Raw genomic sequence first — 25,068 nt, 5'->3', positions numbered from 1 at the left:
GTTTGATGCATATGCACACAAACTGACTAAAAGAGGGTATACTTAGGGGAGGAATCCAAAGGCATAACTACTCTGGACAATTACTGTACAGTTATCAAAACGAAACCAGGAAGTGGAAACATCTTGGGGGGGAGGGCGGCACAGGAATGGAGAGAGGAAGCCCGAGCAAATGCAATCATTGTATTCAATGTACACTGCAAAAAGTGGGTCTGGGGAGGTGGGGAATAGGGCAGAATGAAGAAAGGGGTGACACTGTTACTAAGCGTTGTATTTATAACCTGATTTATGGGCTTTTAAAAAAAGAAAGTCATTTACAACCTGTTTAGCCTGAGAGGCTTATATAAGATTACAGACTTCTGAGGCTACTGTAGATAAAGAACGAGACTGGACTGCTTCCATCCATGTGTGAAACACCCATCTCCAGTCCCCCGCGGGGCGAAATCAGCTCTCTCACCCGCACCGCCCCCCGCCCCCGCTGGGAGAGCGCGAGCCAAATCGAGGCCTGACTGCCCAGAAGAACAACGGTGGAATGTCAGGCAGTGGGGAACGAATGCAGGACTCATTTGGTGTATAGCATTGTTCTTCTCACTAGAAGAAACAGAAACAAAGCCAATACTTAGAACCCTACCCTCACTTCCGGCTCTGGCCCGGAGTGGGGGGAACTGCTTCCGCATCCTCCGGAAGTGACGAAAATGCCCGTTCTCCTTCGTGTCCGCCCCCAAACCTAGGATTCGGGGGAAAAAGGTCCGCACACCTAAGAAGGGCACTAGGACCGCCCGGGATCTGGATAGGTCCGGTGCCCAGGAAGGGCGGGGATTGCGCCCGGTCCCGGAAGTTGGAAGCTTTGTGTCCGGGAGGGAGGCTTCCGTGACGGACCGCGAGCGGAGGGTGAGTTCTGCCCGCGAGGTGGCAGCGGGGTTGCCGGCGGCCGGGCGTGTCCCAGCAGCGCTGTCGGCTTTCTTCCGCGGATACTTACGGTCCTGTCTGCTGGTACTGCTCTCAGTCTCTCGCAGCCAGCCCAGAAAGTGAGGGCCGGAGCATCTGCCCTCGACGCCGCTGCCGTGGGAGACCTTGGCTAGTGTTCTACCTCATGAGCCACAGTCCACTCTTGACTCTTTTGGTGTTTGATTGGAGATAGGAGTCTCATAGGCTTTCCTGCCCTTGTTGCCTTCAAACTATAATTCAGGATTACTAGCATGAGCCACAGGCATCCAGCTTTTATTTACTTGGGGCCGGGGATGTGGCTTAGCGGTAGAGTGCTTGCCTAGCCGCGTGGAGCCCAGGGTTCGATTCCTCGGTACCACATAAACAAAAAGGCAGAAGTGGCGCTGTGGCTTAACTAGTAGAGCGCTAGCCTTGAGCAAAAAAAAGCTCAGGGACAGTGCCCAGGCCCGGAGTTCAAGCCCCAGGATCGGCCAAAAAAAAAAAAAAAATGTTCATCTTTTGATCTGATTATCTTTATATTTACTGTTTCTTGCTGTTTACACAGTATTATCAATTGGCCCGAGAAATTTTAAGGTTGACTTGCTTATGAAATTTAGATTATTATGACAAATACTTGAACATTCCTTTCAGAGATGGGAAACTTTTACTGCGAAGAGACTTTTGGATATTTATAACTTCATTCGTGGGCCATACAAAATTAACCAACAAACCTAGAGTCAGTGGCTCGTGCCTGTAATCCTACCTATTCAGTAGACTAAAATCTAAATGATCGAGGATCAAAGCTAGCCCAGGTAGAAAAGTGAGAGACTCCATTTCCAATTAACCAGCAAATGCTGGACTGAAGGCATGATTCAAGTGGTAAAGCTCCATCCATGACCAAAAAATGGGTAAATTTAAGGCCCTGAGTTTAAACTCTGATACCAGAAAAAAAAAAAAAATCAATACAAGCACACCCCTGAGAGCAGTCAATAAAGAGCATACACGCCCCCTTGTGTAGAAGATGATTTTGTGGGCCTTACAGAACCTGTGGTCTGGAGGTTCCCTACCCTCACAACTTCTGCCAATTTCCTCCTTCAAGACAAGTGTCTACCCTTGAGACATAGTTTTATTGACATACTTTCTGTGCCCAAGGTAGTCATTTCTGAAGAGTACACCTCCTCACCCTCCCACTACCCCCTGAACATATTCTTTAACATATTTCTTTAACATATTCTTGCTCAATTCCCCAAAGCACAATAGTTATTTGGGCAAGCAAACAAGGTCAGAGGGAGAAAGCTGCTCTTTTCCCCTTTTTTATTAAATGTGTCAGTTTATTGAGGGAGTGCGAGATGTAAAGCAAAGAAAACAGTGTCTATGTGCTTTTAGCCAAGCTATTTGTTAGTATTTATTTCTGGATTTCTAGCTTCTGATTCCCAGGGTTCACTTCTCCTGACCTAACCTTACATATTGAAGGGATCACTATGCCTATTGGCAGAGGTTGGGTAATAGGGGCGCAAAGATTTCATTGAGATCACTCTTAGGAGGATACTGCTACGGATAAGAGATGTTGGCAGTGGGTATAGGAGAGAAATGCACAAAGACTACTGTATTTAGAAGATAAACAGTATTCGAGACTAGTGATTAGATATGGTACCTTTTATTGTACTTTGTTTTTCTGTTTGTTTTTTTGCCAGTCCCGGGGCTTCAACTCAGGGCCTGGGTGCTGTCCCTGAGCTTCTTTGCTCAAGGCTAGCACTCTACACTTGAGCCACAGCACCACTTCTGGCTTTTTCTGTGTATGTGGTACTGAGGAATTGAACCCAGGGCTTCATGCATGCTAGGCAAGCACTCTACCACTGAGCCACATCCCCAGGCCTATTGTACATTTTCTGTTGCTTAATTCTACAGTAAGTTAGGGCATTTTATTACAAGAAAATGTATTTATTTTGGCTAATGGATCTGGTCCAAGGGCCATGACACCTGAGGGTGTCAGAGGGCATGTTAAGAGACTTACCAAACTCACTTTTTTAGGAGACTTAGCCAAACTGGCTTTTATGACCTCCTCATTCTATAGACTACCAACCCATTAATTACATGAGTCTCTAATTAATCTCCTTATGAGGGCAAAGTCTAAATTACCTTTCAGAGGCCCCAGCTAGCCCCACATTTTAATATCTTAAAATGGGAATTAAATTTCAATATCAGCTTCACAGAGGACAAAACATAACAGCACCTAATGATGATTCTGAAGTTTTCAGCCTAAGGGAGCAAATTACACTAAACAAACTAGTTTGAAGCCTTCTAAGGTTTCATTTCCCCTTGTGTTAAAAACACAGGATATTTTTCCCTTTTCTTTTTGAATGTATGCGTTTTTTTTCTTTATTGTCAAAGTGAAGTACAGAGGGGTTACAGTTTCATAGGCAAGACACTGAGTACATTTCTTATCCAACTTGTTACCTCCTCCCTCATTTTTCCCCTGCCTCCTCCCTCCCTAGTTTCTTCCCCCCCCCCATGAGTTGTACAGTTCATTTACACCATATTGTTTTGTAAGTATTATTGCATTGGTTTGTCTTTTTATCCTTTGTCTCTCAATTTTGGTATTCCCTTTCCCTTCCCTAGTTCCGAAACAGTATCCAGGGCACTAAAATCAGTTACAGTGATGCCACAGGTAAAACCATGGGAAGGGAGTACAAAAAAAAAAGAGGAAAAAGGACATTCTTACTGGGATGAGGTGGAATCTCAATGTTTTGATTTGCATTTCTTTTATTGCCAGTGAGGTAAAGCACTTTTTCATATGTCTCTTGGCCATTCTCATTTTCTCATCAGAGAAGTCACTTTTTAAGTCTTTAGCCCACTTGTTGAGGGGGCTGTTGGTTCTTTGTGGTTTTGTTTTGGAGGAATTTAATATTTTTAGTTCTGCATATGTTTTAGATATGAGGCCTTTGTCCGTTGTATGGCCAGTAAAGACCTAAATGTTGGAGGGGATGTGGCCAAAAGGGAACCCTACTTCATTGTTGGTGGGAATGTAAACTGATTCAACCACTCTGTAAAGCGGTACGGAGATTCCTCAGAAGGCTAAATATAGAACTCCCCTATGACCCAGCAGTCCCTCTTTTGGGCATCTACCCAAAAGACCACAAACAAGAACACACTAAAGTCACCAGCACAACAATGTTCATCGCAGCACAATTTGTCATAGCTAAAATATGGAACCAACCCAGATGTCCCACAGTAGATGAATGGATCAGGAAAATCTGGTACATATACACAATGGAATTTTATGCCTGTATCAGAAAGAATGACATTACCCCATTCGTAAGGAAATGGAAGAACTTGGAAAAAATTATACTAAGTGAAGTGAGCCAGACCCAAAGAAACATGGACTCTATGGTTTCCCTCATAGGGAATAATTAGCACAGGTTTAGGCTAGTCACAGCAGAGGAACACAAGAGCCTAATAGCTATGCCCCTATGAATGCATAAGATGATGCTAAGTGAAATGAACTCCATGTTATGGAAACGAGTGTTATATCACTATTGTAATTACTTTCAACACGCCATGTGAAACCATAGCTTCTTTTGTTGATGATCCTCTTGTATCCCTTCCTGTGGTTGTACTCATGCTATCATTATATCTCATCTGAATACACTGGATACTGTATATACTGGTATTAGAACTAGGGAAGTGAAAGGGAATATGAAAATCGAGAGACAAAGGATAAAAAGACAAACGACTCCAAAAGCAATACTTGCAAACCATTTGGTGTAAACCAACTGAACAACTTATGGGGGGATAGGGGATGGGGGAGGGGGGAATGAGGGAGGAGGTAACAAACAGTACAAGAAATGTACCCAAGGCCTAACGTATGAAACTGTAACCTCTCTGTACATCAATTTGACAATTTAAAAAAAAAAAAAGAGGAAAAAAAGGCACGGTTTCACATGGCATATTGAAAATAACTACAACAGTAATATACCACTTGTTTCCATAACTTGAAGTTCATTTGGTTTAGCATCATCTTATGTGATCATACTGGCATAGCTATTGGACTATTGTGATCTTCTGCTAGGACTTTCCTAGATGTGTACTAATTATTCCCTAAGAGGGAAACCATAGAGTCCATGTTTCTTTGGCTCTGGCTCACTTCACTTATTATGATTTTTTCCAAGTCTTTCCATTTCCTTGCAAATGGAACAGTGTCATTCTTTCTGATAGAGGCATAGAATTCATTGTGTATGTGTACCACATTTTCTTGATCCACTCATCTACTGAGGGGCATCTGTGTTGGTTTCATATTTTAGCAATGACAAATTGTGCTGACATAGTTTTGACATAGTTTTGCTGGTGGCTTTAGTGTGGTCTTTCTTGTAATCTTTAGGGTAGATGCCCAAAGTGGGGCTGCTGGGTCATAGGAGAGCTCTTATGTTTAACCTTCTGAGGAACCTCCATACTGCTTTCCAGAGTGGTTGAACAAGTTTATACTCCCACCAGCAGTGTAGCAGGGGTTCCCTTTTGGCCACATCCCCTCCAGCATCTGTTATTATTAGTTTTCCTGATAATGGACATTCTTACTGGGGTGAGATGGAATCTCAGTGTTTTGACTTGCATTTCTTTTTTTTTTTTTTTTTTTTTTTTGGCCAGTCCTGGGCATTGGACTCAGGGCCTGAGCACTGTCCCTGGCTTCTTCCCGCTCAAGGCTAGCACTCTGCCACTTGAGCCACAGCGCCGCTTCTGGCCGTTTTCTGTATATGTGGTGCTGGGGAATCGAACCTAGGGCCTCGTGTATCCGAGGCAGGCACTCTTGCCACTAGGCTATATCCCCAGCCCCCTGACTTGCATTTCTTTTATGTCCAGTGATATATAGCACTTCTCCATGTGTCTCTTGGCAATTCTCATTTTCTAAAAAGAGAAGACTCTTTTTAGATCTTTAGCCCATTTGTTGAGGGGGAAGTTGGTTCTTTGAGGATTTGTTTTAGAGCAATTTAATTTTTTTTTTAGTTCTATCTATATTTTAGATATAAGGCCTTTGTCTGTTGTATAGCCAGTAAAGATCTTCTCCCAGTCTGTGGGCTTTCTGTTTATCTTGCAAGCTATGTCCTTTGCCATGCAGAAACTCTGTAGTGTGATGCAATCCCATTTGTCCAACCTTTCTTTGATTTGTTGTGTTTCTGGGCCTTTATTAAGAAAGTTTCTTCTTGTGCCAAGGAGCCCAAGTGTTTTTCCTATTCCTTCTTGTAGAGTTTTTAGGGTATCTGATTTTACCTTGCGGTCTTTGATCTATTTGGAATTGATTTTGCTTCAGGGTGATATATAAGGATCTAGTTTTAGTTTGTTACAAGTGTTGAACCAGTTTTGCCAGCACCTTTTGTTGAAGAGGCTATCTTTCTTTCATCCTATTCTTTGTTTTGTTCTGTTTTTTGCCAGTCCTGGGGCTTCGGACTCAGGGCTTGAGCACTGTCCCTGGCTTCTTTTTGCTCAAGGCTAGCACTCTACCACTTGAGCCGCAGCACCACTTCTGCCTGTTTCTATATATGTGGTGCTGGGGAATCAAACTCAGGGCTTCATGTATGTAAGGCAAGCACTCTACCACTAGGCCATATTCCCAGCCCTCCATCCTATTCTTTTAGCTCCTTTATCAAAGATTAAGTAGCCATAGGTTTTTTTATTCATTTCTGGGTCTTCAGTTCTCTTCCACTGGTCCTCAGGCCTGTTCTTGTGCCAATACCAAGCTGGTTTTATTACTATAGCTTTATAATACAGCTTGAAGTTTGGTATTGAAGTTCCTCCAGCACTGTTCTTTCTGCTTAGGATTGTTTTTGGTATTCTGGGTCTTTTATTGTTCCATATGAATTTCTGAATTGCTTCCTCTATTTCATTAAAGAATGCTGTTAGGATATTGATGGGTATTGCATTGAATTTGTAGATAGCCTTTGGCAATATTGCCATTTTTTCCTTTCTTATTATAAATATTTAGGTTTTATTTGCTCACTATGGAAAACTCAGAACATACTCATCAGGATATACACATACTTTTTTTAAACTAAGGGAAAGTATAAATGTAATAATCTCACTACTCAAGATGGATGGCTATATTTGGGTGTGTTTTTCACATGCCTTTTTTCCCCCTCTGTGTGTGTGTGTGTGTGTGTGTGTGTGTGTGTGTGTGTGTGTGTGTGTGTGTGTGTGTGTGCCAGTCCTGGCTTGAACTCAGGGCCTGGGTGCTATCCCTGAGCTTTTGTGCCCAGGACTAGTAGTCTATCACTTTGAGCCACAGCACCAGTTCTGGCTTTTTGGTAGTTAATTGGAGATAAGAATCATGGACTTTACTGCCCAGGCTGACTTTGAACTGCAGTCCTCAAATCTCAGCCTCCTGAGTAGCTAGGATTACATATGTAAGCCTCCAGTGCTTGGCTCTGTGCATCTTTTTATGAGGTCTCATTAATATCTTAAGAAGCCTGCGCTCCATAAATTCCTGGCATTCTGCTTCTGGTTGTACACTGGGGAAACAGCCCTTTAACCTCATGTGTGAGCCTCCATCTGAGGATCCGGGGACTGGCTATGAAATGGCCAGAATTCGAGACTTCCCCCCCCCCCCCAAAGACCACCGAGAAGCCGATTCCGATGCAGAAGCAAAGAGTTGTTTATTAGCAAGCTCGAGCTCAGACCTACGCCCACAAAGACACAGCCAAGATGGACAAAGGCCCCAAGCACAGATTACACTAGGTTTTTGTAGTAAACAAGTCTAGGGGATTCCCAGTTAAAAAGACATGTAATTGGTTAACCTTTAGTGTATTATCTATTCATGATTAGCTGGGGCATTGTCGCTTACGAGCAAGACAGTCAAAGTTTGCAAAAGACATCTGGGGTCAGCCTTCACCTGTTACCAACCTTGGGACTGTTAGTGGGGGGTGCTGCATGGGACTTTGACGCCAGTTCCCTCCTGCTGTGTATACATTAGTTACTTATTGGGACAGTAACTTGTTAGCAGCTTGATTGCCTGGTGGAGCACCTGGCACTTCAAATATTTATCTGCTGATATTCCAGTACACAGCACAGCACAATTATCAAACAAGGCAGTGAAGCGTCTTATAAGCAATGGCTAAAGCACCCTAACTTTAACTGATTTCTGGTCAAATGAAGTCTCTCTGGATACCTTGATTATTTTAGACTGCATTTTATTCAGGCTTCACACTGACATGTTCTGCAGTTATTCCAGGAAGCTTCAGGGCCCGGTCAGGCCCAAGCTACAATATAGAGGTGCACCGGCTGCTCAGGCTCCTCAGCTCTCTTGACTTTTTCCCATAAATACAAAAGAAGTGGGAACAGAAGGATTAGAAAGACAACATCTCATAAAGGTACCAAATATGCTTTGGAGATGGATTTTTCTAGTTTAATAGTTCTATTTTTTAATTAAAATTGCTTCCATTTGTTGGCAAATGAATTAACAATTTGTGAATTAACAAATGATAATTGAAGCTTTTGAATTAATAAATCTTTTGGTCTTTTTTCCCCCAGTGGATTCCTGCTTGTCTTTGAAATGCAGTTAACACATCAACTAGACCTATTTCCTGAATGTAGAGTGACTCTCCTATTATTTAAAGATGTAAAAAATGCTGGAGCCTTGAGAAAAAAGGCCTTGGAAGGCACCTTTGGTGGCTCACTGATAAATCCTACAGTGGTAAGTGCAGAATGTAAAGAATGAATTAACTATACTATGCATTTAACACTATGTTAATCTTTGGGACAACAGTGACTCATGCCTGTAATCTTAGCTGTTCAGGAGACTGAGATCTGAGAATCATGGATTGAGGCAGGAAAGTCCATGAGATCCTTATCGCCAACAACCAAAAAAGTTAGAAGTGGAACTGTGGCCCAAGCAGTAGAGTGCATGTCTGGAGCAGAAGAATTTAGGAACAGTACCCAAGCCCCAACTTCAAGCCTCAGGACATTCCCCCCCACACACCAAAAAAAAAAAAAGAAAAAAAGAAAGTGTTGATTTTTCACAATGTTATAAATTAGCCTAAAATGTTGTCATCTTCAAGTAAAAAGTTCTTACCCAAGTCAGAATAGACCAGTCTTGAATTTGTCGATTTGACATGGATGCAAAAATGACCTATTCTTCCCTAAGAAATAGGAAGGGTTGAAGTCTACCTCTGATCCCATTTGTGGTCCAGCAGATACCCAGACTCCAGCTTCTCAGGTCAAGTGAGAGTTTTGAGCAAGACAGTGTCTGTGGAAGAGGCGAAGCAGAGTGTGGAGAGCATGTTCGTCTCGCTTATTGCAGCTCTGCTACCTACATAACCAGCTCTTACATAGCACTTACTCTGGCCCTAGCATTGTTCTCAGTACTTTTTATATCCTAACTCAGTGTTCAGTAATTCTGTCAGAAACCTATTTTCTGTGTTAACTGATAGGACCGCAAGAAACTGGGTGGAGGGATAGAGCTGGAAATTAAACCCACGCATTATTTGCCTCGGTTGCTTCATGATTATGTGTAAATAATATTGTATTCATTAAGTAGTTGGAGAATTAAAGAAAACAAAATAGCTAAAATGTTTAGATTACAGCCTTTCCCATATTAGCCTTCAATTTAGTTATTTTGATTTTTTGTTACTATTTGTCTTAAGTGTTGTACAGATTTAAAATAGTATATTTAATATATACATATGTTATATATAATTCTGTTATAATAATTAGAGAATTATATATCACATATAATTTTTATGTAGTGAATGTATGTGTGTACCCATACACACATACACACACATATCCCTAGCCCTTGAGATAATAGTTTTGAAGGTTAGTCTATAAGAATCATGATAAAGTCAAACAACTGGACACACTGGAGTCGGTATAAGATTGGATGCATATTTTCAGAGTGCTCCATAACCTCTCTATAATTCTTTTTATTTTCTTTAGATTGTCGATCCATTTCAGATACTTGTGGCAGCAAATAAGGCAGTTCACCTCTACAAACTGGGGAAAATGAAGACAAGAACTCTATCAACTGAAGTTATTTTCAACCTTTCCCCAAATAACAATGTAATGTAGGATTTACTGACTTTATTCTATTGACCTTGTCTTAACATATTTGTTTGTTCCTCCATGTTGAGTTGTAGACTAAGTTTCTGCAAACACTTGTTAGCAATGAGTCAAGATAATCATGAGCAGAGCTCTAGATACTGCCTCTTACTGGGCAAATAAGCTCTGAGGTCAGTTTCTATATGAATAAATAAAAATTTAACTAAACCAAATGAATCTAGTATTATATGTCCTTACCATATAGGGTCAGGAAGATACCTCGTGTTTTTGCTTTAGACACTGACAGAAAGCCAAATGACAGAACATTAGGCATAGATGTTTTATGTGTTTACTCAAACTCCTTGAGAGTAGCATACATGTCACTTCCATATTCAGTATCTAGAATTACCCAGTTCATGTGAAGATTCTATGGTTTGAAATTGTCATAGGAATCTTCCTTTCCTTTCTCTTCCCTTCCCTTCCTCATCTTCTCCACCCCTGTCCCTCTTAACCTCCTCTTTCTGTACCAATACTGGAGGCTAGAGGTCAAGGCCTTCCTTGTGCTTTTGCTTGGCTTTCCTGTTCACGGTTTTATACTATACAAGTCATACTTCCAGCCCAGCATTTTGCAAATTAATCAGAAGTAGAGTCTCGCAGACTTTTCTTCCTGGGCTGGCTTTGAACCTCAATCCTCCAGGGCTAAGCATTCTGAGTAGCTAGGATTACAGGTGTTCAGCGTTAGTGCTGAATTAGAAATCCTTTCTTAATCACGGTTATTGAAACTTGTGTGTTTTAATTTACTTTTATTATCCTTAAAGAGTTCTGCAAAGGGGTTTCAAACATTCAGCATGACAGTGTATGGTTTATGATTATAATGCATTTGACCAGAGTCACCCCTTCCATTATTCTCCACCTCCTATCCAACCCAATTCCACCTATCCTCTCAAGTTATATAGTTCCATTTTCACATATGACTGTATTCAGGGCTGAACTTTGGCTGATGACATTTTAGTGTTAATACCACAACCAAGTAGTAATATCTAGAGAAAAATTAGAAGGCTTATGATGATAAAATAGATAAGATAGAAAAATTCATAAAATGCACTTGGAATGGAAATGAAATTCCCCAGTATCTGCAATAAAATTTACCACATAAATATTATCTTTTAGAGATCATTTGAAATAACTCTTGACACTTTCTGTTCAAGCTACAGTTCTAGGGCAAAAAAGAAAACATATTTCTGAGGAGAGTCAGATGAACAAGACAGAAGTTAAGATGCACTAAGTTAAATGACACAACAGGATTGTGAATTCCCATCCAAAGGAACAGTAAGGAAGCCATTTATTCTGGAGGGATGGGGAGTGGTCTTTTAAAATGCTAGACTGAGAAGCTAAACCAGAGAAGGGAATCAGACAGTCGACAAGATTGAATGTAGATAGAAAAGTAGGTGTAAAGTCAGGAGTATATGATTGGAGGGTCACTCGGTGCTGGCATGCTGAGATTCTATAGGAGCAAGGTACAGCATAAGTGGAGAGTACTTTACAGATGGTAATAGTAGATGTTAGGGACAGGATTATTGAAGGCGACAACTAGGATAAGAACAGGAAGGAACCTGACTGAGGAGGAAGGTAGGTCTGGAGATGTTTCAGTCATAAGAGAGGTTCATTGTTTTGATTTTTCCCTTAGATTTCAGAGGCTTTGAAAAAATTTGGTATCTCAGCAAATGATACTTCAGTTCTAATTGTTTACATTGAGGAAGGAGAAAAACAGATAAATCAAGAAGACCTAATCTCTCAAGTAGAAGGTTATCAGATTTCTCTGGAAAATCTTCCTGAAATAACAAATATTACAGAAGTCAAAAAGGTTTGTAAATCCATATAGAGTGTAACATCAAGAACAATGCTGCCGCTGTTATTTGAACTTCTAAAAAATACTAAAGCAACTTTTTTAAAATAACTTGGGAAAGAATTATAGATTTTTTTACAGTGGGCTGGCTGGGGTGGAACACATCTGTAATTGCAACACTCACAGGCTGAGACAGAACAGGAGTTCAAGACTAAGCAAGGCTACATAGTGAACCCCAAAGTAAGAACAACTGCAACAGTAAACAAACAAAAACACCAAAAACTTAGAGGGTTCAGGTTTTATGTAAAGTATAAGTAGAAAATGTAGTTGATAAAAACGTTCTTCATGATAAGAAAGTGAATATCTAAATATCAAGCTTATGTATTATATTTAGAATATAAAATGTATTTTGGCTTTAATATCCAGATTGTGCTTTTATGTATCTTTTTTTTTCTTTTGAGTCTATGTAGCCTGGGGTAGCCTTGAATTTGCTGTCCTCCTGCCTCAGCCTCCTCAGTGCTGGGATTACAGGCATGTACCACTATGCTACTTTAGATGTCAGCTTTTAAAATTGGTATTGTGTTGTATGTGTACCAAATTTGGCATTTTTTATATTCATATCTGTACTTCAAAAGGATGTTTGGCATATGTCGTGAATTGTGGTCTGTTTTGATTATTTTAATCATATTTATGATCTATCATTAACTCAACCTGAAAAGCTCACTTATAAAATGTGTTCAATAACTATTATTTGTGCACGAATCTATCAGCAAGTCATAATTTATGTTTAATTTTTGCAGATATATAAACTGTCTTCACAAGAAGAGAGTATTGGGACCTTATTGGATGGTATCATTTGTAGAATGTCAACAAAAGATGTTTTGTGAAATGTGTTCAGTATCAACAGAAAGTTCCAGCATTAAAGAAACGTTGATTCTTGTTTAGCAAGCACAAGACCTTTAATGCAAACCCCAGTATCACCAGAAACAAAAGAAAAGTTAAATTTTCTTTCCTGGTTCAAAATTAATGTATGTTGATTAAAAAAAACACACAGAAACCTGCTAGTTCTACTTTTTTATTATTGTAAGAGATACTTATTGTTGCTATTTTTTGTTTCAAATATTTTTATTTTTATATAACTGGAATAAAAAGTGCAAATGCTTATGAATGCCTACAGTGTACGAGGTTCTTAAATCTTTCAATTTGTATCCCATCTTTTACTTCTGGCTACTCTGACCCCCTTTCTAGTCCCTGGGTCCTGATTCTGAGTCTCTTACATGCAGGAATTAATTTTATTCTTACTGTGTTTTGTCCTTGAGGTACTGGAGTTTAAACTCAAGGCCTTGGACTAATTAGACCACTTGAGCACACTGCAAGCCTTTTCCCTTTCCCCCGAGCTGGCCTGGACTGTGATCCTCCAGAGTGGATGAAATTATAGGCGTTTTCACTTCACCCAGCTTCATACTGATTTTATCTCCATTTTACACAAGGCAACAAAACATTTATAGAACTATTAAGTAGCTTGTCTAAAGTCATTTAGCTAGCTGAAATCACAGAAAGGGGCCTGGTATAGGGCTCTATCTGCTGGGCTCCCAGTCTGAGGAAAGAGACATAGTCCTGCTTTTGGATGTGCCCAGCCAGAGACTTTGCCTGTGGGTGTCCCCTGGTGACAGAGGACAGTGCCCAACTGAACCCCAATGGGACTGGAAGCAAGGCAATATGACCACCCCATAAAACTACAGTTAACCTAGAGTGGGCCACCCATGGACATGGAAAGGAGGAGCTGCTGAGAGACCTTTTGGAATTTACCCTGCAGGGTTTGGCAATTTATGGGATTAAAAGGGAAGGAAGGAAAGTTTTTGTGGTAGTGAAAAGGTAGACTTGACTAAATAAGTAGATTAGTTGGGGCTGGGGCCGGGGACCCTGGAAATAAACCTCGGAATAAATAGGAAAGCACTGCTGACCTAATAAAACATTCAAGGAATAGAACTTCCTGCTTCCATTCACCTACTTCAACCTTCTCAGTTCAACGGACCATCCTTGCAGGATGGACCTGTTTGAAGACTACAGTTTAGGGCTGTTGTAACATCCAGCCTTTTCTAGTTGATTGTTCTGTGCCTCATTTGCATAGCACTCAACCAATCAGCATATCTGAGTGCTGTACTGGGCTTAAAAGCCCCTTCCTAGTAACTGTCTATTGGGACCCTTTTTGCCCAAAGAAAGCCTTGTTTCTTTTTGCCTGAGTAAATTCCATATTCACATTCACCCTTTTTTGATGTCTGTAGACACTGTTGGAGTTCTGAGATAAGGAATCTGTGGCAGCCAGCTGCTCAGTTACAGACATTGTCTGCTTTGGAGCCAGAGGAACAAATGGGCTTTGCCTACTTAGATCCCAACAGAAAAACCATTGTCATTTAAATGATGGGTCCCACTGAGAAGGAAGAAGATGGAGTTGCTGATTTCATGGGAAGATGCTAGACTTAGTTTGTGGACCCAGGTTTGTCTTCCCATTTTTTTCTTTATGATGGCTTTATTGATACACAATTTATGTTCTTGGCCCTTTTAAAGTATAAATATGAATCATTTTAGTGTATATTCCGTGTGTGTGTGTGTATGTGTGCGCACAAGTTCTGGGATTTGAACTCAGGACTGAGTGCTGTTCCTGAGGTTTTTCTGCCCAAAGCTAACACTCTACCACTTGAACCACAGTTCCAATTCCAGTTTTAGTGATTAACTGAAGAGTCTCACAGACTTTCCTGCCCAGGATGGCTTTGAACCATGATCCTCAGATCTCAGCCTCCTGTGTAGGTAGGATTACAGGTATGAACTACCTGCACATGGCCATATATTCCATTTAAAAGAAATGTTTAAGATTTGAAATTTTATAGAGAAAGAAAGTAGTTTGGTGGCTGCCTATAGCTGAATGGGGAATGGAATGGGGGAGGTTTAAGTGCTTAAAGGTTACAAAGAGTTTCAGACTGGTGAAAAATGTTCTAAAATTGTGCTGGTTGTGCACTGTTAAGAATATGTTTAGCATCATCTTATATGTTTATATGTACTAGTTATTGAGCTATTGTGATATTCTGTTAGGATTATCTTAGACAGGTACTAATTATTGCCAATGAGGGAACCCATAGAGTCTATGTTTCTTTGAGTCTGGCTCACGTCACTTAATATGATTTTTTCTAAGTCTTTTCATTTCCTTGCGAATGGGGGCAATGTCATTCTTTCTGATGGAAACATAGAATTCTATTGTGTGTATGTACCGCATTTTCTTGATCCATTCATCTACCGAAGGACATCTGGGCTGGTTTCCTATTTTAGCTATGGCAAATTGTGCTGCGATGAACATAGTTGTGCTGGTGGCTTTAGTGTGGTCTTGCTTGTAATCCTTTTTACCCAAAGGATGCCCAAAAGCAGGGTTTCTGGGTCATAGGGTCACTATGTTTAGCCTTTTGAGGAACCTCCACACTACTTTCCAAAATGGTTGAACAAGTTTACCCTCCCACCAACAGTGTAGTAGGGTTCCCTTTCCGCCACCTCCCCACCAGCATCTGTTGCTATTAGTTTTCTTGATAATGGGCAATCTTACTGGGGTGAGGTGGAACTCCAAGGAATGGAAATAAGTGGTTTATCATTGTTGTTACTTTCAATGTACCATGTGAAATTATGCCTTTTTCTTTTGTCTTTCTTCTCTATGGCTTTACCCCTGATGTCACTGTAACTGATTTTGGTACTCTGGGTATTGTATATACACTTATCAGAACTAGGGAAGAGGAACATCAAAATGGAGAGGCAAAGGGTAAGAGGTGAACTAATGCAACAGCAATACATAGAAGAATATATGCTGTACAACTGGGGAGGGGGAATTGGGCACGGGGTAGAGGAGAAAATTGAGGGAGGAGGTAATAAGTTTAATGAGAAATATACTCACTGCCTGATGTAAGAAACGATAACCCCTCTGTACAGCACTTTGACAATAAATAAAAAATTAAATACTTAAAAAAAATATGTTAGGGGGCTGGGGATATAGCCTAGTGGCAAGAGTGCCTGCCTCGGATACACGAGGCCCTAGGTTCGATTCCCCAGCACCACATATACAGAAAAAATGGCCAGAAGCGGCGCTGTGGCTCAAGTGGCGGAGTGCTAGCCTTGAGCGGGAAGAAGCCAGGGACAGTGCTCAGGCCCTGAGTCCAAGGCCCAGGACTGGCAAAAAATAAAAAAAAAATAAAAAAATAAAAAAAAAAAATATGTTAAGCCAAGCACTGGTGGCTCAGATCTGTAATCCTAGCTAATTAGGAGTCTGAAATTTGAGTATCACAGTTCAGAGCCACCCTGAGCAGGAAAGTCTGAGATGCTCATCTCCAATTAACCTCCAAAAATCTCAGAAACAGAGTTATGACTCAAGTGGTAAAGTGCTAGTCTTGAGCAACAAAGCTCAAGAACAGCACTTGGGCCCCGAGTGTAATCCCCAGGACCAGCACATGTACACAACAAAAGAATATGTTAAAAGTTTGAGTGGGGCTGGGGATATGGCCTAGTGGCAAGAGTGCTTGCCTCATATACATGAGGCCCTGGGTTCAATTCCCCAGCACCACATATACAAAAAATGGCCAGAAGGGGCGCTGTGGCTCAAGTGGCAGAGTGCTAGCCTTGAGCAAAAAGAAGCCAGGGATAGTGCTCAGGCCCTGAGTCCAAGCCCCAGGACTGGCAAAAAAAAAAAAAGTTTGAAGCATTTGAATTATGTCTCCAAAAGTCTATTTTAAAATTATACATTACATGATTCCGTGTATATAACTTTCTTGAAGAAAATTTTCTTTATTAGGTTATTTTTTTTATTTGCCCTGATTCTAACAGCAGTTCCCAGCTCTCCTGTGTCAGCCCACCAGGACTTGCAAGGCCAAAACAAAGACTATAGCGTGAAATTTACCTTTTCTAACTAGTGGGGATAAAATGGTACTCTAAGTATTTTGTGTATAGAACTGTCTGCTCATTTCCTCTGAGGAAATTTCCTGCTCACTTCCTCTTAGTCATACCTCCGAGGAGGAGACAGGGACATTAGCTAACACGGCTGGAAGTGCTTTGCTGTGCTTTGTCTTTCCCTTACCCAGGCTCACCACCCATGGTCACGTCACAGGATCTGAACTAGAAGAGTCTTTGTATCCAGGACACAACACACTCATTCACTCATCTGGTACAGAAAGATCAGGAATCAGGCCAGCTCCCTGGGCTCTGGGTCCCCTGCCATGATTTAGTAACAGAATGAACTAGAATCATGGCTTCTTCAAATGAAGATATTCCAGAAATGACAAGTTCATAAAACCTAAACCTTTCTGGGATTGAGAAATTTGGTTGGGTTTTTTGTTGTTGTTGTTGTTGTTGTTTTGCCAGGACTGAACTCCAGGCCTGAACACTGTCCCTGTCTTCTTTTTGCTCAAGGCTAGCACTCTACCACTTGAGCCACAGTGCCACTTCCGGCTTCTATATGTGTGGTGCTGAGGAATTGAAGCCAGGGCTTCATGTATAAGAGGCAAGCACTCTACCACGAGGCCATATTCCCAGCCCCGGGATTGAGAAATTTGTGTCAGACAAGGCAGTGGAATCTCTACAGTATTAAGCTTTTCAAGAGCCCTCTCAAATCAACCATCAACTTGGACATTCAAGAGGGTCTGGCTCAGCCCCCTGCACTACACAGCGAGGCTGCCTCAGGCTCAAGTGCAGGGCCTTTTCCAAACCTTCTGTGCAGCTTGGGAACTCCCCAGCTCCTACCTGGAGCTCTCTTTCCCCAACCCTCAACTCTCCTCATGTCCCATGGGAAGCCTGCTAGCCAAGGCTTTCCCATACATGGGTTTGCGCCAAGTCTTAGTCCCTGAGGTGCTCCAAATATAGACTTGAACCTTAGAGTTTTCCTTGTATTTTGGCTGGAAGGTTCCATCCTGCAGCACTGAGGCTCAGGGCTGGAGTAAATGGACAAAACAGTGGACAAGTACTAAAACCAATTCTCATCACACAGCGTTGTGAATGCCTTTGACCCCCACAAATCCTGCACTAAAGTGGTTGTTAGTCAACTCCTCATGTGTTGTGGAAATTCTCAGATCAAATCAGCATTACTTTTGTGACCAGACATCAGCAAAAGAATAAAAAAAAAACAGTTGTAGATGAAGGAAGCACATCAGGGACATGTGCCCATCAAAGAAATATTCATAAAAGAACCTGCTAGAACTGGGGCACTGAGGGTACCACAGCCTTTCATTGCTAATATTTCTGCCAGGATAATTACCCAATAATTATCAGTTCAAACTGGTTCACTCAATCTGGTTATTGATCCTTGAGCCTTTTAGATTTTAAACCTTTGGCCAAGGATTATTGTTTTATATTTCTAATGTAATCTTCCTCATCCTTCCATCAAACCTTTCACTTGCCTTAATCACTGAAAGCATCCACATGTGCCACATTACAGTGCTCTCCATTATTACCTGTTAAACATCTTCGGACAGTCAGCTTCTCCATCAAACTTTACCTTGGAGCTCTAGCTTCTGTGTGTTATTTTGCCTCCACTGAAAATAAGACGCAGCATCTTCCTGTGGACACCACTAACACAGTTTCAACACTAATGGCAAGCGCAAGAATGGGGACTAAGAACAGGATGTCAGGTTCATGGATGAGATGTGTGGTCTAGACTGGAAAGAGATGGCTGTGACCACCAGATCCAGACTCTACCAAGCATCTGTGGCCTCCTAGAGAGTCATGGTAACTTTGTGAGGAAGGTTTATTTATGTTTACTGCCTGTACAGATCAAAGATTCCCAAAGTCTACACCCAAGCATCTTCCTTTTTATGCTCTCTCTCGTTCTCTCTCGTTCTCTCTCTCTCTCTCTCTCTCTCTCTCTCTCTCTCTCTCTCTCTCTCTCTCTCTCTCTCTCTCTCTCTCTCTGTGGGCAGAAGCCACATCTGTGACTTCTTCAACCATGCCAGGCCAGAATTGTGAAGTCATCCTGCTGTCTCCCAGATGCCCAGAGCTCCTGAGTTACTCCTTTGGTATAAGACCCCACGTCAATCACATCTCTGTCCATCCCAGTGCCCTGACCATAATAAGCATAAGGTATGGGTCAATGCTAGCTTCTGCTGTCACCCACTCAGGAGCTATGTGAGAAAAAAAGCCAGGACCATAACTGTTCTAACAGGATAGAGCACATGGCAGAAGCTGAGCTATTGTAGGAAACATCTTTTTCACAGACAAGAGTCTATGGACAGGGGATTGCCCCTCTGTAGTGTGCTAGACCTGTCTTAGTGAGGCCCATCCTCAGCAAAGACAATATGAGAAGTGAGATAGGGCAAGCTCTGTACAACTGCAAGAGCTCCCAAAAGCTGCCTGATGTCCTGAGCCTGTCAGCTGGACATCAGCTTTGCTGGAGGATGAAAAGAATACCTGCAGCACAGCAAGTGCATTGACACCACTACTGAGTGAGGGCCTGACAGAGAGGAAGAAAGATATGGATGAGGCGGGGGTGGGGGGGGCGGCGACACATCCCTTTATCAAGGGCCTGGCACAGCTTAGATAGGAAAACCCAAGTATAAAGGAACTTGTTGAGCAGAGGGACTTGGACTCTTACTGGTGATTAGAGTATCTAGGACATAGTCCTAGATCCAGTGGCACAGTCCCTAGATGCCTAGTAATGTGTGCAGGGGATTGGGTGGACTTAATTGAAGGCCAGATGTGCTGGATGAGAGAACCTTCAGCCTGCTGGGAGCTGGTAGAGTGGTGGCAGGCCTCTCATGCTATGAGGACTCTTGGGCTTTTTTCTTTTTTATCTCCTGCTTCCCTCCCCTGTTTAATGACCCAGGGTTCAAAGATGAATGGATTTTTTGATCCCTGCTCTGTTGCTGCCAGCTCTGATGTTGGACTTTAATTATTAAATATGCAAGAGTCAGCCAATGAGGTGCCACCATGCCTGCTCCCCAGAGGTGAGGCGGGACTGACACAGTGTCTCCTGAATGCCACGAAAGGCTAGGATGTCATGAGCAGTCTTGGTCCTGTGTCAGCAGGTGAGAGGACAAAAGTGGAAGATGTTGGCTCATAGAGTGGGATTTGAGTCCCATAACCTTCCTAGGATCTCAAATGTGGGTTGTTAGAGGTGATGGCTCTTTGCCTTCTCTGTTGCTTAGACCTTTATAATATGGGAAGTAATGGCTTATCTGGAATTTGAGACTGGGGACACAATATAAGAGTTGACAGGAAGGGCCTGTATAATTTAATGCACTAAATCCTCAAAACAAACCAAGAAGGCATGTGTGTTTTCCCTGGTCTTGCAGGTGATGACACAGATGAAATATGGGGGGGGGGGGGGCGGGGACTCACATGGCCTCCTCTTTCTCTGCAGGGCTGCAGCTGAGCTGTGCATACACGTGTGGCTCTGGCTCTTGGACAGTGGGGTTTCAGACATCTCCTCATGGCTCCTTATCACATCTGCAAGTACCAGGAGAGCGACCACAAATGGGTCCTGGCCTTGTTCACCAGTGGCATGGAGGAGCACATCCTCACCACCTTCCACCACCTGCTGAAGCTGCCCAGAACTCTCCTGCTCTTACTTGGGGTGCCTGTCTCTCTACTCCTGGTCTATGGCTTGTGGATCCTGGCCATTGTGTGGATCTTCCTTCTGCTTCTCTTCCTGTGGTTCATTGCCAGACTCCCCTGGAGGCAGTATATGGTCACATGTTCCCGCACAGACCTGACATCACGAAGTCCTACCAGAGCTCCCATAACACCTGCTTCTAGGGGCAGAGAGGGGGCATGGTGGGTGCCCTGCCTGTCAAGGATCTCCCCTTGGGGAAGAAGCAGAGCTGCTTCACATGTCTGTGCCCTCGTAGCACCGAGGAAAGGGGATAGCTAAAGCCATGGTCAGGACTGTCCTCCAGTTTGCCCGGGCCCAGGGCTACAGTGAGGTTGTCCTTGAGACCAGTATATTACAGACAGGGGCTCAGGCCCTCTACCAGGAAATGGGCTTCTGGGAGACAGGCCAGTACTTCATGACCATATTTTGGAGGGTAGTGGGTATTTATACAATCCAATTCAGGTATAACCTCCCTTCTGCCCAGGAAGAGGGTCTGTAATCTGTCAGGACATCCTTTCCACTCTGCTATAATTCAGAAGCAAACCATGATAGTGTAGTAGTGTGGACAATTAAAGCTCATTGTTTGTGCATATCAAGTCCACATGACTTAGGGGCTCTGCTCCATTCAGGCTTTCTGAGCTACCAGTTTTATTTATTAACATTACATTAATGTTGCATTAAAAACAATTCAATGGAAACAAGGTGTTTTTTGTCTTTCTGGTTGTTTTTCTTTTCTTTTTGTCTTCTTTGTTCATGTATCTGTCTTTGGGAAGGTAAAGGAGAGCCCAGAAATGGAGGGAGAAAGGGTGAACAAATGTAGCAGTGGTACTAGACACTAGGTTGAAAATGAACTATACCACTTGTGGGTGAAGACAGGAGGGAATCACTGGGAGAGAGTAAAGGAAGGGGTGACATTGTCCCAAAAGAAATGTACTCTTTATCTGACTTATGTAACTGTAATCTCTCTGTACATCTCCTTTAAAAAATAAACTATTCAAAATACTAATGTACACATAGCTAGTTTATGAGACTGCATGACAGGAATTTCTTCTGGACTTGATTGCAGCCCTGTGGTCTCTTGACAGCTATGCAAACATCTAGGATTCGCTGAATTGCCAGGAGCACAGGGCTTCATCCTGTCCCATCCTGTCAGCTCAGGCAGGGCTCAAGGTCTTGGCCCAATAACCAAGAGCAAAAGCAGCAAAGAGCAAAGTCTTTTCCAAGCCTCTGTCCGGGTTACATGTAAAATACCCTAGATTTAGAGATGAAATATTGTCTCTCTGTAGGACAGGATGTTCAGAGTTACAGAGCAAAGAGCAGAGGGTTGTTCTATGTACTCTAGTCTTTCTTTTATCACTGAAGAGACTATGTGAGAGATACTTTTATAAGGAGCACGAATGTGTTGGATCCTAGCTAGGCCTAATCATGTGGCTATCATAACTAAGGGGAGACCAATCATGTGGAGCAACCCTGTGGGTCCAGGAAGAGGAGGTGGGACTGGTGAGTCCTCTAAGACCTGTCACCACTGGGACACAGCCAGATGCATTCACCAAATGCTCAGCGTCTCCAGAATATATAAATGTCTCAGGTTGGCCAGTGTCATCATGGAAGCCTCTAATAGAGGGTGAGTTGGAATGTGTGTCTGTGCTGATGTGTGCTTTTCTGTTGCCCATTTACAGCTATTTATCTGTAACCAAGGAGTACCCAAAAAGGCCCTTCTACCCAGGAGTCTGATCTCTCATTGTCCAGAGAATTGCAGGGATCCGATATGATGACACTGTAATCATACCTACTTGGGAGCAGGATGTAGGAAGATCATGGTTTGGTGGTGTCATTTGAGACCAACTCAAGAAACAAGCTGTAACCAAAGCTCCTCAGGAGGTGGTAGAAAAAGAATCAAAGTACAAGGCCAAAGTACAAGAAAAAAATGGATGGTGTTGTAATAACCTGGTGTGTGTGGGGGGGGGGGAGCCCCACCCCATGTAATCATCATTGCTATGCCCCACTGTGGAGCATAAAAGGGGATCCCATCCCATGTTGAGGGGACCAGAACCACCACCCCCAGACTGCAGGCAGTTGGGGGACATAGGAGGGTGGGATTTCCGAGAAAAGGAGAAGAGGCACAGAGAAAGCAAGGCATCAGGAGGTGCCTCGTGGAGCTGAGCAGTGCCCGGGTTCCCCTCAGGTATGAGGGAAGCCTGGGCCTGCCGACAGGAGAGCCCGAACCCCGGACCTGCGGATGGAGGAGGGCAGACAGAGGAGGCCCAAGTCCTGGGCCTGCAGAGAATGGAGGCCGTAGCAGCCTAGCTGTCTGCTGGGAGAGAGCCAAGACCTTCAGAGCCAAGGCCTGTTGAGAGCTAGAGGCCCGAAGAGAGCAGACAGAGGAGCCAGAGCGGAGCCAAGCCGACAAGAGCCTGAGGCCTGTGGGACAGTCTGAAGCCTGGTGCCTGTTGGAACCAGAGCAGACACAGAGAGCATGGAGCAGAGGCCTGAGGAGAGCGGAGGCCCACAGAGAGCCACATGGAAAGTGGAGTCCCTCAGAGAGGGGAGAGGTCTATGAAGAACAGAGAGGCCTGTGGAGAACAGGAGGCCTGCAGAGAAGCCTGTGGAAAGGAAGAAAGGAAAGAAACTCGCTCCCTGGAGGCTGCAACTGCTCCTAGCTCTGGGGTAGCTCTGGGGCAAGGCAGTTGCAAACTGACTAATAAAACTCATTTGTCACCTTTAACAGTGCTCAGTGGATTTTCTCGCTCCCCAGAATACAGCAGTGTGTCTCAAGTGGTAGAGCACTTGTCTAGCAAGTAAGATTCCCTGGGTTCAAACAACAGTAGTGCAAGCACACGCACATGTGCACACACTGAAACAAGTCCAGGTGCCCCTCAGCCAGTACCTTGTGATGCTCAGGCAGTACTGAGGGGTCCTCTCCCTACCCTAATTGAGGCTGCTCACAGCAGACATTACTAAAAGTCACCTTACTTGTCATTTATAGCCTATGGCCCTCCTTTAGTCTCTATGCTTCTGTGAAAACTCAACCATCTATATACCCATTTCCAAATCCCCAACCCATCACTATTCACATTGAACTTCTGTGGCTTCCTGACCTGATGTTCCAGCTCCATACTCAATGAGGGGTCCTGAGAACAGTGCTTGTGTGGCCCTACAACCTTTCTCCCACTTTCATCCAGCATGCCCAGTGCTTCTAGAAGCAGTTCTCCACAAGAGGTTAACAGGACATGAGAAAGATCCATGGTGGTCCTATTGAATGTCTTAATAGCCTGGAAATTGTTTTACTCATGCAGAACACCTGTGTAAGGCATTGCTAGGGCCTAGGTGAGAGGAGCAGAGGGGCCAGGATGGGTACACTGTGATAGTGAAGTGCTGGTGAGTCCTGGACCCACCCTCTCCCTGATAGAGGTTCCCACAAGGATTAGGACCTCTGCCCCTGGACATTCAAACCCACTGCTACAACATGGCTGCCCCTGCTCCGTCCCTAGTACTCTTAACTGAAGTCATTGCTTCCACTCAGTAAGCTCTGCTGGAAGGAACATGCTGTCCTTTGGCCTAGAGCATACAGCCTCCACCTCCACCTGTCTTTCAGCCACATTGTTTAATTTCAGCTACTTGAGTTTTCTGGAGAGGCATGAATAACTGACCAGAAGGTTAATTTGTAAGCAGAGAGAAAGATCTTCATCCTGCTTGTATTCTGGTCACCACTGGGATTTAGGCCTTGTTAAAGTATAATCTTCTCAGTAGTTACCCTGTTGCCTAGATACCTTTTAAATGGAGAGCACAACACTTCTTATTTTCCCAGACTAATAACAGGACATAAGTATTCACACTGGATGATGGATCCTATTGTAGGCCACCTGCAGTCTCCAGAAAGAAAGAGGGGTCTGTGGTGTCCCCTGATCCTTGAGATTCCCAGGCCTAGTCACAATGCAACAACAAGGGAGGAAGAATCTCCCACTCATCTTCATGGACCAAATCCATGTTGGCAGTGGGGCTGACACAGCTTCTCCTGACGGATTTAGCAGAGAGGTCCGAGGCTGCAAAGTGATACACGTGTGTGCTTGGGGAGGGCATTGTGGGTCAGGAAGTGAAGACAGGGGCATCCCAGATTGGAAAGCTCCAATTATAAATTGAGCCACGACTTAGGGTATAGATAGTGCTGGGAAAGGTGGGGGAGAACATGGAAGGAGTGAGATTGATCAAGATGAAGCTACTCAAAATCTGACTCGAGGCTGGGAATGTGGCTTAGTGGTACAGTGCTTGCCTAGAATGCACAGAACCCTGGGTTCCATTCCCCAGCACCACATAAACAGAAAAGGCAGGAAGCGGCTCTGTGGATCAAGAGGTAGAGTGCTAGATATGAGCACTTGAGTCCAAGCCCCAGGACTGGCCAAAAAAAAAAATCTGACTCCAGGAATTGAAAATTGAAATCCCTTTGTACAACTACTTACAGGGAAAAAAGAAAAAAGCAAAGCCATGAGAGCACTCAAGCAAACCCAAAGGAGGTTTTGGGGTGGCCAGAAGAGCCACAGGGCTTGTAGACTCTGGGGACATCAGATGGACCCAAAAAGGTGCGCAAGAGCGCGGCCTCGAGAGGGCGTGCCCGGGACAGTGGGCGTGGCAGTCGGTGGGCGTGACCGGATGTGGGCGTGTCCTGGAG

At 43.3% G+C, this 25,068-nt stretch overlaps 1 protein-coding gene across 3 annotated transcripts; it reads left to right on the top strand.

Moving 5' to 3' along the window:
• The first annotated feature begins 787 nt into the window (after nt 1-787).
• On the top strand, nt 788-12,844 carry Tprkb (TP53RK binding protein). 3 transcript variants are annotated; one of them, XM_048352753.1, is made up of 5 exons: nt 788-888; nt 8,440-8,602; nt 9,844-9,966; nt 11,633-11,809; nt 12,592-12,844. In XM_048352753.1, the coding sequence occupies exons 2-5, from the start codon at nt 8,462-8,464 to the stop codon at nt 12,676-12,678; spliced, it is 528 nt and encodes a 175-aa protein (XP_048208710.1). In that variant the 5' UTR covers nt 788-888; nt 8,440-8,461; the 3' UTR covers nt 12,679-12,844. The 3 variants fall into 3 exon arrangements, with proteins under 3 accessions (XP_048208710.1, XP_048208711.1, XP_048208712.1); XM_048352754.1 differs by lacking the exon at nt 788-888 and adding an exon at nt 945-1,025; XM_048352755.1 differs by lacking the exon at nt 788-888 and adding an exon at nt 8,257-8,279.
• Nucleotides 12,845-25,068: the final 12,224 nt, after the last annotated feature.

This window comes from Perognathus longimembris, chromosome 8 (genome assembly GCF_023159225.1).
Source record: "Perognathus longimembris pacificus isolate PPM17 chromosome 8, ASM2315922v1, whole genome shotgun sequence".
In the NCBI taxonomy this organism is placed as follows: Eukaryota; Metazoa; Chordata; class Mammalia; order Rodentia; family Heteromyidae; genus Perognathus; species Perognathus longimembris.
Note: the sequence above shows the minus strand (reverse complement) of the source record. Positions and strands in the feature narration are given on the sequence as shown.

Coding starts and splice junctions, on each gene's coding strand:
- Tprkb (XM_048352753.1), top strand. CDS start 8,462: ATGCAGTTAACACATCAACTAGACCTATTTCCTGAATGTAGAGTGACT. Junction 8,603..9,843: donor CACTGATAAATCCTACAGTG/GTAAGTGCAGAA, acceptor TATTTTCTTTAG/ATTGTCGATCCATTTCAGAT. Junction 9,967..11,632: donor ACCTTTCCCCAAATAACAAT/GTAATGTAGGAT, acceptor TTTTTCCCTTAG/ATTTCAGAGGCTTTGAAAAA.